This window comes from Camelus ferus, chromosome 11 (assembly GCF_009834535.1).
Source record: "Camelus ferus isolate YT-003-E chromosome 11, BCGSAC_Cfer_1.0, whole genome shotgun sequence".
NCBI lineage: Eukaryota > Metazoa > Chordata > Mammalia > Artiodactyla > Camelidae > Camelus > Camelus ferus.
Window position 1 is genome coordinate 61894090 of NC_045706.1, and position 15286 is coordinate 61909375.

At 41.4% G+C, this 15286-nt stretch overlaps 1 protein-coding gene across 1 annotated transcript; it reads left to right on the forward strand.

Moving 5' to 3' along the window:
• Positions 1 to 165: 165 nt before the first annotated feature.
• On the forward strand, positions 166 to 14842 carry C11H10orf53 (chromosome 11 C10orf53 homolog). Its single transcript, XM_006188776.1, has 3 exons — positions 166 to 262; positions 13841 to 13960; positions 14778 to 14842. The coding sequence occupies exons 1-3, from the start codon at positions 166 to 168 to the stop codon at positions 14840 to 14842; spliced, it is 282 nt and encodes a 93-aa protein (XP_006188838.1).
• Positions 14843 to 15286: the final 444 nt, after the last annotated feature.

Below are 15286 nucleotides of genomic sequence, written 5' to 3' on the forward strand. Positions count from 1 at the left end.
GGCACAGGGCCGGGGACTGGGGTTGTACATGAAGATCCTCGAGCTCCACCCCACAACCCTCTGTGGCCCCGCCCACCCATGTATGGCCACGCCCACTCCCCAGAACCTGAAAAGCGGTTGCCTAGCAGTGCGTATTGCGCAGTCGCCCCGGCAGGCAGCCCAGCCATGCCCAAGAACGCGTTGGTCATCATACGCTATGGGCCATACAGCTCAGTTGGCCTGTCAGTGGAGCACCGAACCTATCGCCTGGAAGGCCTTCTAGGTAGGCAGCTAAGCGCCGAAGGGCCACCCAGCTGCGTGTGCCCAGGTGTACACCAGCCTCTGAACATCTGTGCAAGCTATGCCCTCTGGCTAGATGTCCTTCCTACCTCAGCCCTAGGCCAGTGCTATCTCCTCTGGAAAGTCTTCCCTGAGCCTCCACAACCCCAGGATGATTTAGCATCTTCCTCTGGCTTCCACTGCTTCAACATTAGAGTAGGAATAAACAGGCACTGTGAGCCCACTGGGTGCTGGCAAGTATCTGCAAGTTACCTGGATAGAAAGGATTATATACCCTGCTTTACACACTGGGAAACTGAGGATCAGGAATATTAAGTGACTTTTCCAAGGTAATATGACTGGGAAAAGGTGGAGAATCTATCCCTTGATCATTCATTCATGCAACAAACTTTTACTGAGCACCTAGTATGTCTTGGACACTCTTCCAGGTACTGGAGACACACTGGTGAACAAGATATATGTCCTTGAAGTGACTTTCTCATCGTTGACTACTAATTGACAGTTATGCCAAGCCTCTGACAAGGAATGTAATTATAGGGGACCTGCCACTGGCCATAATTGGAGGCGAGAGGGGAGAGATCTAGAAAGGTGTACTTGCCTGAATTACATTTGAGTTGAGCTTTAAAGAATAAGGAGAAACTAACCAGGTAAAGGGAAGAAAGAGCATTCCAGGCAGTGAGACTAAATATTTGAAAAGGCTGGATGCATGAATAGATGATGTATGTACTGATGGGAGGATGAGGATGGAAAAAGCCCAGGACTGAGTCTTCATGAACTCCATTATATGACCCAAACCTGGGATCTCCCAGGGAAAATATCTGTGGGAGTCCACTGGACACATAACTGGCAATCTGGGAGAGCCTCCTGGAGGAGGTGGCATTTGAGTTCCAGAATAAGTAGGATTATTTGGAGAATAAGCAGGATTTCAATCAGCAGAGAAAGTTGCTTTCTCGAGAGAACAGTTGCTTGAGAAATTTCTATCATAAATCTCAGTGTTTTTTGGCGATGTTTAAAATGTTTTGTAGTCTTGGCTGAGGACACTGCCTAAACTGACTTTTTGCTTCCTTCTCCTCTAATGAGCCCCACACACTGACCCCTCACTTCATAACCCACCTTTCGTTTATGTTCACTAGATGATGAGACTAAGCAGCCACAACATTAAAAAAAAAAAAATAAGGTGGATCTTGAACTGCTGCCAAAGAGTCTACATTTAAGGGTTCTTCTGAGCCTTTTAATTTTCTGTCTCTAGGCTTTTGACTTTTATAGAAAGTTTTTTTCTTTGCTTCAGGCTTAGGAAGTAGCAGCTCCTCTTCCCCAACCTAGTCTCATATTTTCTGCCCTATTTCAGCTCGTTCTTTCCTTCTTTCTTTCCTCCTTTCTTTCTTTCTTTCCTTCTTTCTTTCTTCCTTCCTTCCTTCCTTCCTCCTTTCTTTCTTTCTTTCCTTTCTTTTTTAATTTGGTAGCATATTTTTACTGTGATAAAATATATATAACATAAAATTTGCCATTTGAACCATTTTAAGTGTACAATTCAGTGACATTAATGACATTCAAAATGTTGTATAATCAGGGGAGAGTATAGCTCAGTAGCAGAGTGCGTGCTCAGCTTGCACAAGGTCCTGGGTTGAATCCCACCATACCTCCATTAAATAAATAAGTAAATAAATAAACCTAATTACCTCCTCCCCGAAAGAGAACAAAAACAAACACTAAAAGCTTTTTCAAAAAATGTACAACCATCACCACTACCTATTTTCCAAAATTTTTCAATATATCAAACAAACTGAATCCACTCTGTATTCTCCCAGGTCCTTCTAGCTTCCAGCCTACTTTTTGTTTCTATGAATTTGCCCATTCTAGATATTTTCTGTAATAAAAATTATACATTTGTCCTTTTGTGTCTGGCTTATTTCACGTAACATAGTATCTTTCAAGGTTCATCCATGTTGTAACATGTATTAAGACTTCATTTCTTTCTACCGCCAAATAGTATTCTATTGTATGTTTATACCACATTTCGTTTTTCCATTCTTCTGTTAATGGACACTTCAGTTGTTTCCTGCTTTTGGTTACTGTGAATAGTGCTGCTATGAACATAAGTGCGCAAGTATCTGAGTTCCTGTTTTCAATTTTTATGGGTGCAATTGCTGAATCATATAGGAATTCTAAGTTTAATTTATTGAGGAACTTACCAAACTGCTTTCTACAGCAGCTGCACCATTTTACATTACCACCAGCAATGTATGAGGTTCCAATTTCCCCACCTTCTTACCAATACTTGTTCTTTCTTTTCTTTTTCAAATTATAGCCATCCTAGTAGGTGTGAAATGGAATCTCACTGTGGTTTTTATTTGCACTTCTCTAGTGACTAATGGTGCTGAGCATCCTTTCATGTGCTTATTGGCTGTTTGTCTGCCTCTTTGGAGAAACGTCTGTTTAAGTCCTTTGCCCATTATTTAAATGGATTGTTCTTTTTGTTATTGAGCTGGAAGAGTTCTTTATATATTCTGGATACTAGACCTTTATCAGATACATGATTAGCGAAAAATTTCTCCCATTTTATAGATTATCTTTTCACTTTCTTAATAGTGTCCTTTGATGCACAAAAGTTTTTATTTTTAATGAAGTTCAATTTTCTTTTTTTCTTTTGATGTTTAAGAAATATTTGCCAAATCTGAAGTCATTCAGATTTTCCCCTGTTTTTCTTCTAAGAGTTTTATAGTTTCTAAATTTAGACCTTTGATCCATTTTGAGTTAATTTTTATATATAGTATAAGAAAAAGGTCTAATTTCCTTCAAAAGACATTCATGTGGATATCCAGTTTTCTGAGTACAATTTGTTAAAGAGACTGTCCTTTGCCCATTGAATAATCCTGGCTCTCATGACAAAATCAATTGACTATTAATGTGATGGGTTTTTTTGGACACTTGATTCTATTCCATTGGTCTATATGTTTATCCTTATGACAGTAACCACATTCTTTTAATTACCATAGCTTTTTGTAAGTTATGAAATCCACAAGTGTGTTACTTCCAACTTTCTTCTTTCTCAAGATTGTTTTGGCTGTTCTGAGTCCCTTGAAATTACCTATGAATTTTAGGATGAGTCTTTCCATTTCTGCAAAAAACACCACTGAGATTTTGGTAGGAATTGCACTGAATCTGTATACTGCTTTGAGAAGTACTGTCATCTTAAAAATACTGTCTTTCATTCTATGCACATAGTATATTTTTCTGCTTACTTAGGTCTTCTTTAATTTCTTTCAGCAATTTTGGTAGTTTTCAGTGTATAAGATTTGCACTTCCTTGGTTAAGTCTATTCATTCGTGTTTTCTTCTTTTAGATGCTACTGTAGTTGGAATTGTTTTATGAATTTCCTTTTCAGATTGTTCATTTCTAGTGTATAAAATTACAGCTGATTTTTGTGTTGATTTTGTTTATTAGCTCAAACAGTGTTTTTGTGGACTCTAGGGTTTTCTAGATATAAGAGCATAGACATAGTTTTTACTTCTTCATTTCTAATTTGGATGCCATTTAAAATTTTTTTCTTGCTTAATTCCTCTTGTTGAATAGAAGTGCCAAAAGCAGGCACCCTTGTCTTGTTCCTGATTTTAGGGGAAAATCTTTCAGCCTTTCTCCATTATGAAGTTAAGCTGTGGATGTTTCATACATGACCTTTATGGTGGTGAGGAAGATTTCCTTCTATTCCCATTTGGCTGAATGTGTTTATCATGAAAGAATGTTGGGTATCATCAAATGCTTTTTCTGAATAAACTGAGGTGATTGCTTTTGCTTCCTTCATTCTATTAATGAGGTATATTACATCTACTGGTTTTCATGCGTCGGGCAACCCTTGCATTCCTGTGAAAAATCCCACTTGGTGTATAACCCTTTTACTACGCTACTGAATTCAGTTTGCTAATTTTTTGTGGCAGGTTTTGTGTCAGAATTCAAAAGGGATGTTGGCCAGTAGTCTTCTTTTCTTACTAGTGTTTTTGTCTGGTTTTGGTATCAGGATAATGCTGGGCTCGTAGAATGAGTTTGAAAGTGGCCCCCTTCTCTTTAATTTTTGGAAGAGTTTGGGAAGGTTTGGTGTTAACTCTTCTTTAAATGTTTGGTAGAGTTAACCACTAAAGCCATCTATCTGGTCCTGGGCTTTTTTTATCGTTGGGAGGTTTTTGATTACTGATTCAATCTTCTTACTAGTTATTGAGCTTCTTAGAGGTGTATTTTCATGTCTTTTATCAAATTTGGGAAGTTTTCAACCATTATTCCTTTAAATATTCTTTCTGCCACTTCCTCTTTTGCCCTTCCGGGCTTCCCAGCGTGTGTATGTTGGTACATTTAATGGTGTCCCACGAGTTCCTTAGGCTCCATTCACTTTTCTTCATTCTTTGTTCTTTCTCTGCCTCAGACTTGCTAATTTCAATTGTCCTGTCTTCAAGTTCACTGATTTTTCCTTCTGCCTGCTCAAGTCTATTGCTGAACCCCTCTAGTGAATTTTTTCATTTCAGTTACTGTATTTTTCAACTCCAGAATTTCTATTTGGTTCCTTTTCAGAATTTCTCTCTTTACTGATATTCTCAATTTGTTCCTACATCATTTTCCTAGTTTCCTTTGGTTGTTTGTCTATAGTTTCCTTTTCCCCTTTGAGCATATTTAAGGTAGCTGATTTTAAGTCTAATGTCTAGATTTCCTCAGAGACAGTTTTTATCAACTTATTTTTTTCCTTTGAATGTCTGTTACTTTCCTGTTTCTTTGTATGCTTTTTCATTCTTTTATTAAAGCTGGATATTCAAATATTATAATGTGATAACTCTGTAAATCAGATTCTCCTCATTTCCCAAGATTTATGGTTCTTAATTGTTGAGGGCTTAGCTTGTGGTCAGCCAGAGTTTTAACAGAGATTCCCTTGAATGCCAGGAGCCTTAAAACAAAACAAAATAAAACAAACAAAAAAGCCTCTTTCATTCTGTATGTATTTGCTCTATGTTGAGGTATTCTTTTAATACTTAGCCAGGCTATTTGCAACTCTGCCTCAGCCTTTTCTTCTTGTTTTCTCTGAGCCTGTGAATCAGCCAGTGATGAAAGCTTAGGATCTTCTCAAGTCTTTTCTGAGCTTGCATCCTGTTCTGGGCATGCATCAGGCTTTCCAAATTCCCCAGTATACACAAGTGCTTTTAATGGCTCTAATTTCTAAAAAAAAAAAAAAAAGAAGAAGAAGAAGAAGAAGAAGAAGAAGAAGGAGGAGGAGGAGGAGGAGAAGGAGAAAAAAAAGAAGACTCTCTCGCCAGCTTTTCCTCCCAGGCTTTATGAGGTTTATTGTATATCTCAATAGTCTTTTGCCCAGAGAGCTATGCGATTTTCTTTTGCCCTACAATGTCTTTGAGCACTGCCCACAGCGTTTTCACCCTGTGTGAGTTCCAGGTTAGCTGAAACAAAGGCAAGCACCTTGTGTCAATCCTCTAGGCAGCCCGCAGACAGGTTAGGACATACAGACACAAGAATTTGCAAATAAGGTCTGTTCTGCTCCGTTTGGAAACAGAGTCCAGGGTCCTAGCCTGGGGAAAAGGGCTATCGTCAAGGCTGCTACCAAGCCAGGGAGGAGGTGGGGCAGGGCAAATAAAGATGCCACAAAGCTCTCTTACCATTTTAAAGTTGACTTCTTCTCAATTCAGTGCTCACTTGTTTGCCGCCTTTAACAGTTTTCCAGAGTTCCAACAAAGTTGGTTCTGACAGTTGCTGGTTGTTTTTTCAACATTTCTGTGGAGGAATGAGAATTTGGAAGCAGCCTACTCCACTATTTTGCTGATGTTTGCAGACATATTTAAATTATGTTTCTTACTGCTCCAACAGTCAGCATGGTTGTATGGAGTTCCTTAGGCTATTTACATACCAAGAATTACATTAAAGTAGAATGCATAAATGAACATCTTGTTATAATGTGCAGTTTACAAGTATGGGGGTGGTCAGGGACTCTCCAGCTAGTTTGTACACCAATCCTGTTGGCTCTCCTGGTCACCTCTCCCTGGTCACTGGTCTCCATTCTTGTTATTGTTGGCAGAGAGTTGGCATGAGCTGAGATTAAGCACAAGGGCTCTGAAGTGCAACTGATCTGGTTTTGAAATAGTCTCCACCATTTAGTAGCTGTGTGGCCAAAGTCAAGATCAAGTTGTTTTGTGCTTTCTGAGCCAAGGTTTACTTATTGGTAAAATGGAAGAGAATCTCTACCTCGCTGATGTGAGTCCAATAAGAAAATGCTTGTAGAGTCATGAACACCACCATACTTGCACATAGTAAGTGCTCAGCAAGCATTAGTTCTTATTATTCTAGCAGGGGGATGGGTCACTATGAAGGGGAGGAGGGAATAGCTTAGGGCATGTTGGGAAGCAGCAAGCAGATGGGTCTGGCTAGAGGATGGTGTGCCTCTTCCACCCTTGACAACAGGGAACCAGCGAAGTTTCCTGAGCCAAGGAATGATGAGATCAAGATGTGCTTTAAGAGGTCAATTTTGTGTAGTTTGGTGCAGCCATAATGGAAAACAATATGGAGATTCCTCAAAAAACTAAAAATAGACTTACCCTATGATCCAGCAATCCCACTCCTGGGCATATATACAGAAGGAACTCTAATTTGAAAAGATACATGCACCCCAATGTTCGCAGCAGCACTATTCACAGTAACTAAGACATGGAAACAAACTAAATGTCCATCAACAGATGACTGGATAAAGAAATAGTGATGTATTTATACAATGGAACACTACTCAGCCATAAAAAATGAAATAATGCCATTTGCAGCAACAAGGATGGACCTGGAGATTATCATTCTAAGTGAAGTAAACCAGAAAGAGGAAGACAAATACCATATATCACTCACATGTGGAATCTAAAAAAGAAAAAAGACACAAATGATCTTATTTACAAAAACAGAAACAGACTCACAGACATAGAAAACAAACTTATGGTTACCAGGAGGAAAGGGAGTGGGAAGGGATAAATTGGGAGTTCAAGATTTGCAAATATTAACTATTATATATAAAATAAATAAACAAGAAGCTTTTTCTGTATAGCACAGGGAACTATATTCAATATCTCATAGTAACCTATAATGAAAAAGAATATGAAAATAAATATATGTATGTATATATAAGTGAAACAGTATGCTGTACACCAGAAATTGACACATTGTAAATTGACTATACTTCAATAAAAAAACAAAATAAAATAATTTTTTTAACTTTAGTATTTTTTAAAAAAATTTAAAAGAGGTCAATTTTGAAGGAAGAGATTTGGGGAGAGGAAGTGGGAGAAAATGAATTATTAAGAAATATTAAGAGATTAGAAGTTATGTTCTGGAGTTTAAGAGAAGGACAAAGACAGATTTGAACCAGAAGTAGTTATGACTTTAAATGACATCTATCTGCTGATGACTCCCAAATTTATATCTCCAGTCAAGACCTCTTATTGTCATTGGGATGCTTAGTAAGCACCTCAGACCAACACGTCCAAAATTTCTCAACTGACCTCCTCATACTCACCAGTTCCCCCTGCGTTTTTCCCATCTCAGTTCAGAGCAGCTCCATTCTTTCAGTTACTCAAGCCAAAAACCTTGCAGGCATCTTTTTCTCCTCTCTTTCCCTCACATCCCCTATTTGGTCCTAGCAGCACATCCGGTGGCTCCATCTTCAAAGCATCCTGATAGAATTCAACCACATCTCATCTTCCCTACCACCAACCTCTGCCTCTTTGTCCAAGTTGCTGCCAATCATCTCCTGCCTGGATCACTGCCCTGGGCCCCTCACTGAGCAACCTGCACCACTTTGTCCCCTGTAGTCTGTGCTCAGCACCAAAGCCAGGTGATGCCATTAAACCTGAGTCAGAGGATGGCCCTTGTCTCCGAGAACATTCTGATTGCTCCTAGCTCAGTCAAAGTGGAAGCCAAACGCTTCCAGTGGCCTGCCAGGCTCCTAATGACCTCCCTCGCCTCATTTCCTCCCATCGCTACTTACCCTCTCCTCTCACTCACTCTGCTCCAGCCACACCAGCCTCCCCACTGACCTTGAATGCTCCTACCCCATTTTCACCTTGGGGCTTGGAAGTTGATACACTTGGGATGCTCTTTCCCCAGATTCCTGCATATTCTTCACTATTCATTCTCTCAGCCTTCAGGTCTTTCTCAAAAATCACCTTCATGGCCAGATCTTCCTTGAGTGTCCCCTTTCTTGATGTCAACACTTCCCTGCACCTCCGCTTCCTTATCTCTCTTCCCTTCCCTTTTATTTCTTCCCAGTGCTCATTAGTATCCAACATAACAGTATTTAACCTATTTCCCTAGTTTTCCGTCTCTCCCACTGGGGATGAATGCTTCAGGGGAGCAGGGCTACTTGTCTGTTCTGTTCTTTGCTGTGTCCCAGAGTCTGGAACTGTGCCTGGCATATCTTAAGCATCAATAAACATTAGTTAAAACGAACCTACGTGGAGCTGAAACGCTGGAACCACAGATGGTGAGGTTGTGAAGGAAGCAAGGAAAGTCAGAACCAGGCAGACCACAGGACATGGGCAGTGGTCCCTCTGAGGGGCACAAAGGTAGGAAAGAACCTGGAGGCAGCGGAGTCACAGCAGGAGGGAAATGGCTAATGGTCGCCAAACTGTTAGCAGGAGTTTGTCTCTAGAAAAAGATGAATCCATGACTGATGAAGGACACAGAAAAAGAGTGTTCTCAAAGACTTGTGATGGGAGGGTAAGCTGGCATGAAAACTTTGGAGAGCAACTTGGCAGTGTCTAAAAATTTAACCACATACTGTGGAGTCCAGCTAATCCATTTCTCAATTTCATATATGTATAAAAACTCACACATGCACATGGAAGCATGCCCTTGAAGGTTCTCTGCGTTCCTTGGTCATTGTGAACAGTTGGAAACAACCAGAAAAAGGAACGGCTGGATAAATGGCAGTACATGTGACATACAACACAGCAGATCTATGTCTGCAGACAGGGCTGGGTCACCACAACACAGCGTTAAAGGAATAAGACATATTCCTGAATTTTATGTACATGGTGATCCCACTTCCATTGAAAAAGACAAAGGGAGGGGAAGGGGAAGAACTATGGGTGATTTAAATGTCCTCTTCTATAAGGTTTATTTTTTTAATCATCCTATAATCTAATAAGATTTTAGAGTTTTGTTTGTTTGTTTGTTTTTTACCAGCACAAGTATTTTAAGAAGCAAGGAAGGAGATAGGTCAGAGGGTCCATTTGCTGAGACGGGATGGGGAGAACTGGGTGAGTTACCAAACGTACTGAGGGTTCTTCGTCTCTGAGAGCGTAGGTTCAGGACAGGGTGGGCTGCGCCTCCAGCTGCAGGAGGTAAAGGAGTGAATAGAGATGAGGAAACAAAGGGCCCGGGCAGCTCTTCCCACAGCAGGGGAGGGGAAGGAGTATTTTGAGAAGATCAAGGAGGGAATTTTTATGGTTAAAGGAGACGTGAGGATCGCAATGTCTCAGCAGGCGGTTGATTTTTAAAGTATATCCCCGAATGATAATTCATATAATACTGGCAGCCAACATTTTCTGAGCACCGGTGACAAACACCAGGGTGTTAACAGAAGCAAAGGAGGGAGCATCTGCTCCCGTTTTTCTGTCCATCATCCCCCTCCTCCACCCCCCTGCGACTTTAGACCCAACAATAACATCACACCAAGCACAGAGTGGTGCAATGCCAGGCCCTCATCTGTAAAATCTGCCTCTGAGTTCTGTGTCTTTTTAAAAAAATCATAGCCCTTTATCATTTCCCGAAGTCCTGCTGGCTTCGGAAATACGCCTGATCTTTCCTGAACTTACCACGCCTTGAGCAATCTGAAAAGTTTCGTTCTTTCTTTATTATCCATGAATTACAATAGCTCAGCAAAAATGTCTCAACTCTGGCCTCAATACTGATAAACCTAAACCAACTCATGCTTAACCAAAAGTTCTAATTAATTTCCTCGCCATGGTTGCTTCCTTGCCTGCTATACTTAAGCCTGCCAAACGACTCACTAAAAAGGAAGACTCCTAAGAATAGAACCCATCCTTATTGAGCTAAAATGCTCTATGTGACATCCTCCTGTCCCTTCCTAGGCATTAGCTGCACACGTTAGTGGTCACTGGCATTGTGTCTGTGCCCAGCAGAGGAGGGAGAGATGCCTGTCTGTTTGTCTTGACTTCCTAACCAACAGCACATAAATCGTATGCAGATGGTGCACAGTTCCGCCTGCGCTGAGAAGACGGAGGCTTTTCCATGTCCCTCCAGTTCACCCAGATCCCCCTTGAAGAATGAGGTGCCACTTCAAAGAGTCAGGCTTTCTGCGGGTGGCCTTACAGCTTCTGGTTGATTTATGCTGGAGTTTAGCCACTGCCTTTGCAAAGACTTTGTTGCACAGAGTATGTTTATCTGACCTTTCTTTGAATAGACAACCCATAGCAGCTCATAGGAAAAAAAAATGGGTCCTCCATGTAGAGAGGTGGCATTTGGACGAGCTGCAGGAATTCTGGTGCTTCTCCAGATTTGATCCCTTAAGCCTGCACTGGCCGTCCTACAGCTGGGCTCAACACATCCTGGACTGGTGAGAAGGTGACAGGTGTCCTGAGGGTGAACAGACGATGTAGACTCCGAGGTGACATCGCTTTAAGAAGAAACAGATTCAGGTCACTCAGGGTCCAAAAGAGTTGTTGGAGGTGCCTAGCTCTGTTATGAGCCTGTTTATTCAAGGAGCTGTATTAACACGAAGCCCGGAGTGGAGGTGGCAGGGGGTAGGGGGATGGATTGTGGTCAGTGAAGGAGGCATGGGGCTTTATAAGGCAAAGTGAGAAACAGCATGCTCTGTTAAGAGGATTTCTTCCTGTGGGGCTTCGTTTGCTCAGATAAAGAGGCAGTGTCCCATTTTTCAGCAACTCCCCCTCCCCATCTCTCTAGGGTGGGTTATTCAGTGGAACAAACCCTATTTCTTAGGAACACTTTGCCAGGAAAGAGCGCTGCTGTTCTCATAAAACAAACCCCAAACCCAGATGCTATGTGAGGCTCGGTTAGACAGGCCCTGCAGGGAAAGGGCCATGGCAGGCAGTGTGGTCCACACCTTCCCAGGGTCTCCTTCTGCAGAGCCCCTTACACTGTGGTCACAGGGACCAGCCTTGGACAGAAGCTGTACCCCTTTCTCTCCAGAATTCCCAGGCCTTAGCTTGTGTTGGATGTTATTAGGCTAGAGGTAGGTAGCACCTTGCCCCAGAGGTGGGATGTAAGGTGAGCACGGAGAGCTGTTTTGTTTCGGATTTCTCCCGATTGAATTGAAGTACGTGTCACAGGAGCATCTTCAGACCATGCAAAGTCAACGTCATGGAGGTCAAATTGCCTCCTACCTATCAACTTACCGCTTTTCCCTCTCCAGCTGTTATACCTCCCTTGTCCTGAGGGGGCGCTGCTGGGGGAGTGTATGGTTCCCGGAAATCTCTGCCTATGGATAGACTGCCTTTATGCCTCTTAGACAATCCACTGGCCATTCCAAACCAGGTGGACTGCTTCATTTAAACAAGTCATTGGTCCAAACTGAGTGCCTTTCTCCAAAGATGTTTAAAACAAGACGCTTAAATAGGATACAATAACATAAATATGCCAGAGAAAAAGATGTGGATGCTCTGGAGAGGCATTAGCTGATGCAAGGACAATTAGGGCCACCACTGGGTGGCCAAGGAGCGCTATCTTGTTAATGGAGATCCTCGCTGAGTTGCTTTCTGAAGTTCCTTTCCAGAAGTGAAATTAAAATCACGCAATTAAAATGTTCACAGTTGGGGCTGGATGTTCTTGAACTGATTGAAAGATGAAGAAGTGAACACGCCAACATTTTGAAACAGCAATTGTCTCTGTAATTAAACACAGTTAACTGACAAAGCTGTTTGCTTTTCTCCACGGAGGACTGATTGAAATGCTAAGACTTTAAAAAACAAGCACCACCCCTCATTTGATTTCTCGTTCCATCCTAACGAAAATTCTCACTGATGTGTGAAGACTGCCAAAGGTGGAGATTTAGCTCACCAACCCTAACACCAGTGTTACAGGGTGAACACCTCAAGCAACTTGGGGAGAAACATATTGGAGAAAATAGAGCTTCAGACTGTTCCATACGCATCACTTCTCCTAAACCCATCTACTCTCATATTTCCACAATAGAGAACAAATCTAACAATTTTCCTGTAGCTGATCCCTAGGGAAGGAGCCACTGAATGTAAGTAATAACCAAAATGCAAATTCTAAAGGTGAGAATAAAAATTTAGTCCATTAGCTTTAAAAAAAAACATTTTTTCTGATTATTATAGAAAATCTGGCACACGCTAAAAGATTTTTTTAATTTTGTATGATTTTTAAAGGTTACTTTCCATTTACAATTATTACAAAGTATTGGGTATATCCCCTGTGCTGTACAATACATCCTCTTACACCTAATAGTTTGTACCTCTCACTCCCCCACATCTACATTCCCCCCAAACTGGACCATCAGTTTGTTCTCTGTGTCTGTGAGTCTGCTTCTTTTTTGCTATATTCACTAGCTTGTTGTATTTTTTAAATTCCACATATAAGTGATATTATACAGTATTTGTCTTTCTCTGGTTTATTTCACTTAGCATTAATACCCTCCAAGTCCATCCATGTTGATGCAAATGGCATAATTTTGCTCTTTTCCATGGCTAATAGTCCACTGTATGTATGTGTGTGTGTGTATATACATATCTTCTAAAAGAATTTTGTTTCTCTTAATCTCACCACAGAGAGATGCCCACTAAGTATTTTCTTTTTTCCTATTACATACACTTAATTAATATTGAATACATATTTTAATATATATTATATATGTACCCTGACTTTTCGCTTATATTACAAATATTTTTTCTTGCTATTAAAAAGCTCATGAGCACTTTCTCAAATGTCCAAATAAAGTCTCATCATGTGGGTTTGCCACCATTTATTGGACCATCCTCATTATTGCACATGTAAGTTATTCATAGTATCTTCCTATTATAATACTACAGAAAGGAACATCTTGCTACAAGTCTTTCTGTATTTCTGATTTTTTTCCTTAGGGAGTTTTGTATAAGTGCAATTTCCCGGGCCAGAGATTAGAATCATTTTTTTCATTCTAATTTTTGTGAGGCATTTGCGGTTTTTGACATATAATTCCAAATTGCCCTCCAGAGTAAGAATTTACTTAATTCCCTGTATCTCCTCCAACACTGACTATCATCTCTATAATAAGAAAGGCTCAAAAACGTTTCCTAGAGAAGGCTTTTATTGTCACTGATCATATGGCTCTGGGGCAAATCACAACCAAAACCTGAATTACTCAGGTCTCTGGCTGTGATTCCCGGCAAAGGGGAGGGCACACTGGGGCAGCACCAGGTGGGTGCCCACCAGGGCTGTTGAGTTAGAGCCATGAGCAGCTGGAAAGCAGACCAGCTGCTGTTATCCATGAGCACGTCTGGATATCAGGTATCTCTGTCCCCATGGCACCCGCATCCTCCTCCATCTTTTCCAGCTGTATTGGCCAAAGATGGACACAGTGTCATCCTAGAGAAGATAGAAGACTGGAATGTGGTGGAGCTCATGGTGAATGGAGAAGTTGTCTTCCACTGCAACATCAAAGACCTGGAATTTGGTAAGTCCTCCCAAACAGCACTGTGCCTTCTCTGAGCCACCTTGATTTCTAGTTGAAGAGGTTGATGCGTCCTGCCCAGACTGCAACTTAGTTGCCTTCTGTGTTTTAAATTCTTACTCAAAGCCCCATGCTCTGTGGCACATGAGTGGGTGCATCCTAAACCATACACAGACAATTGCCTGATCCTCTGGGCTTCTTTCCAGAACCCTGGAAGCAGAAGAGGGATGGAATGAAAATGAAGTTTTAGCTCTAGACTTCAGATGGGGTGATGCAATCTTAGCGAGAATTGGTTGTTTTTGTTTTTTAATTTAATTTTTAAATTTTATCTTGGGGGCAGGTAATTGGGTTTGTTCATTTACTTATTTTAATGGCTGTCCTGGGGATTGAACCCAGGACCTCATGCATGCTAAGCACACACTTTACCACTGAGCTATACCCTCCTCTGCCTGTTTTTCATTTTAATAATGTATTTTATTATTATTTGCCTTCTAGATGGTTTTTGTTCCCTTTGATTATTCCATCTAGGGTGGCCAAGACTTAGAGTCAATATGCTGGCCGTGCACAGCATCATCAGCTACATTCTAAGGATTTCTTTGCCCCCAGAGCTTCTGGCTTGGCAGGCTGGCAGTGTGCATGCCTCGCTCTGCTCAAAAGTAAAAGGTTTCCCAATTCACTGATACTCTATTAAAGGGTAGTTAACAATTTACACTCCTGAGACCTTTGAAAATGCTCTCCTGGTAGAAGCCATAGGCATGTCTTATATGACATGACATTGGATATAAAGCTGGCCGAAAGAAAATTATATCTATTTCCCTAGGAAGTGATGGTAAACTAGATCCCCTGTGCGAAGAGGCCAGGATAGCTGTCCTAAACGCTTACTGATCTCCTCGTCAGAACAGGCATCTCGGGTCAACAGAACAGCAGCTGCCCCTGGCCGTTTCTGGAGTACAAACAAAAGCGGCCATCCTGGACCATCATCACTGGACTCACCAGTCAGATAAGGCGACACCGACCTGTCCTTCAGCCTGCATAGCATAAGCTTTCTCACTGTGGCTGAAAGGAAACGGGGCCTTTGCAACAGCAATAAAAGCACACCATTTGCAGCATCTCTCAATTTCAACTCACAGGGAGAGCCCTCCAATATCAGGTACACGTTGAGCTGAAGGAAATAATAAAATACAATCTAATAACAAAGCACCATCCCTTGCTAATAACACCAAGTTGCCAGAAGCATCCGAGAGCCCACTCTCTAGTAAGCGAAGAGCTAGGAAGAAGTAAAATTAAAGATGGGTGGGAGGGGGACGGCGGGAGGGACAATAGTGGGCT

Excerpts from the sequence above, each read along its gene's own strand:
- C11H10orf53 (XM_006188776.1), top strand. The coding sequence starts at position 166 with ATGCCCAAGAACGCGTTGGTCATCATACGCTATGGGCCATACAGCTCA. Across the intron at positions 263-13,840 it reads TCGCCTGGAAGGCCTTCTAG|CTGTATTGGCCAAAGATGGA; the intron begins GTAGGCAGCTAA and ends CATCTTTTCCAG. Across the intron at positions 13,961-14,777 it reads CATCAAAGACCTGGAATTTG|GAAGTGATGGTAAACTAGAT; the intron begins GTAAGTCCTCCC and ends CTATTTCCCTAG.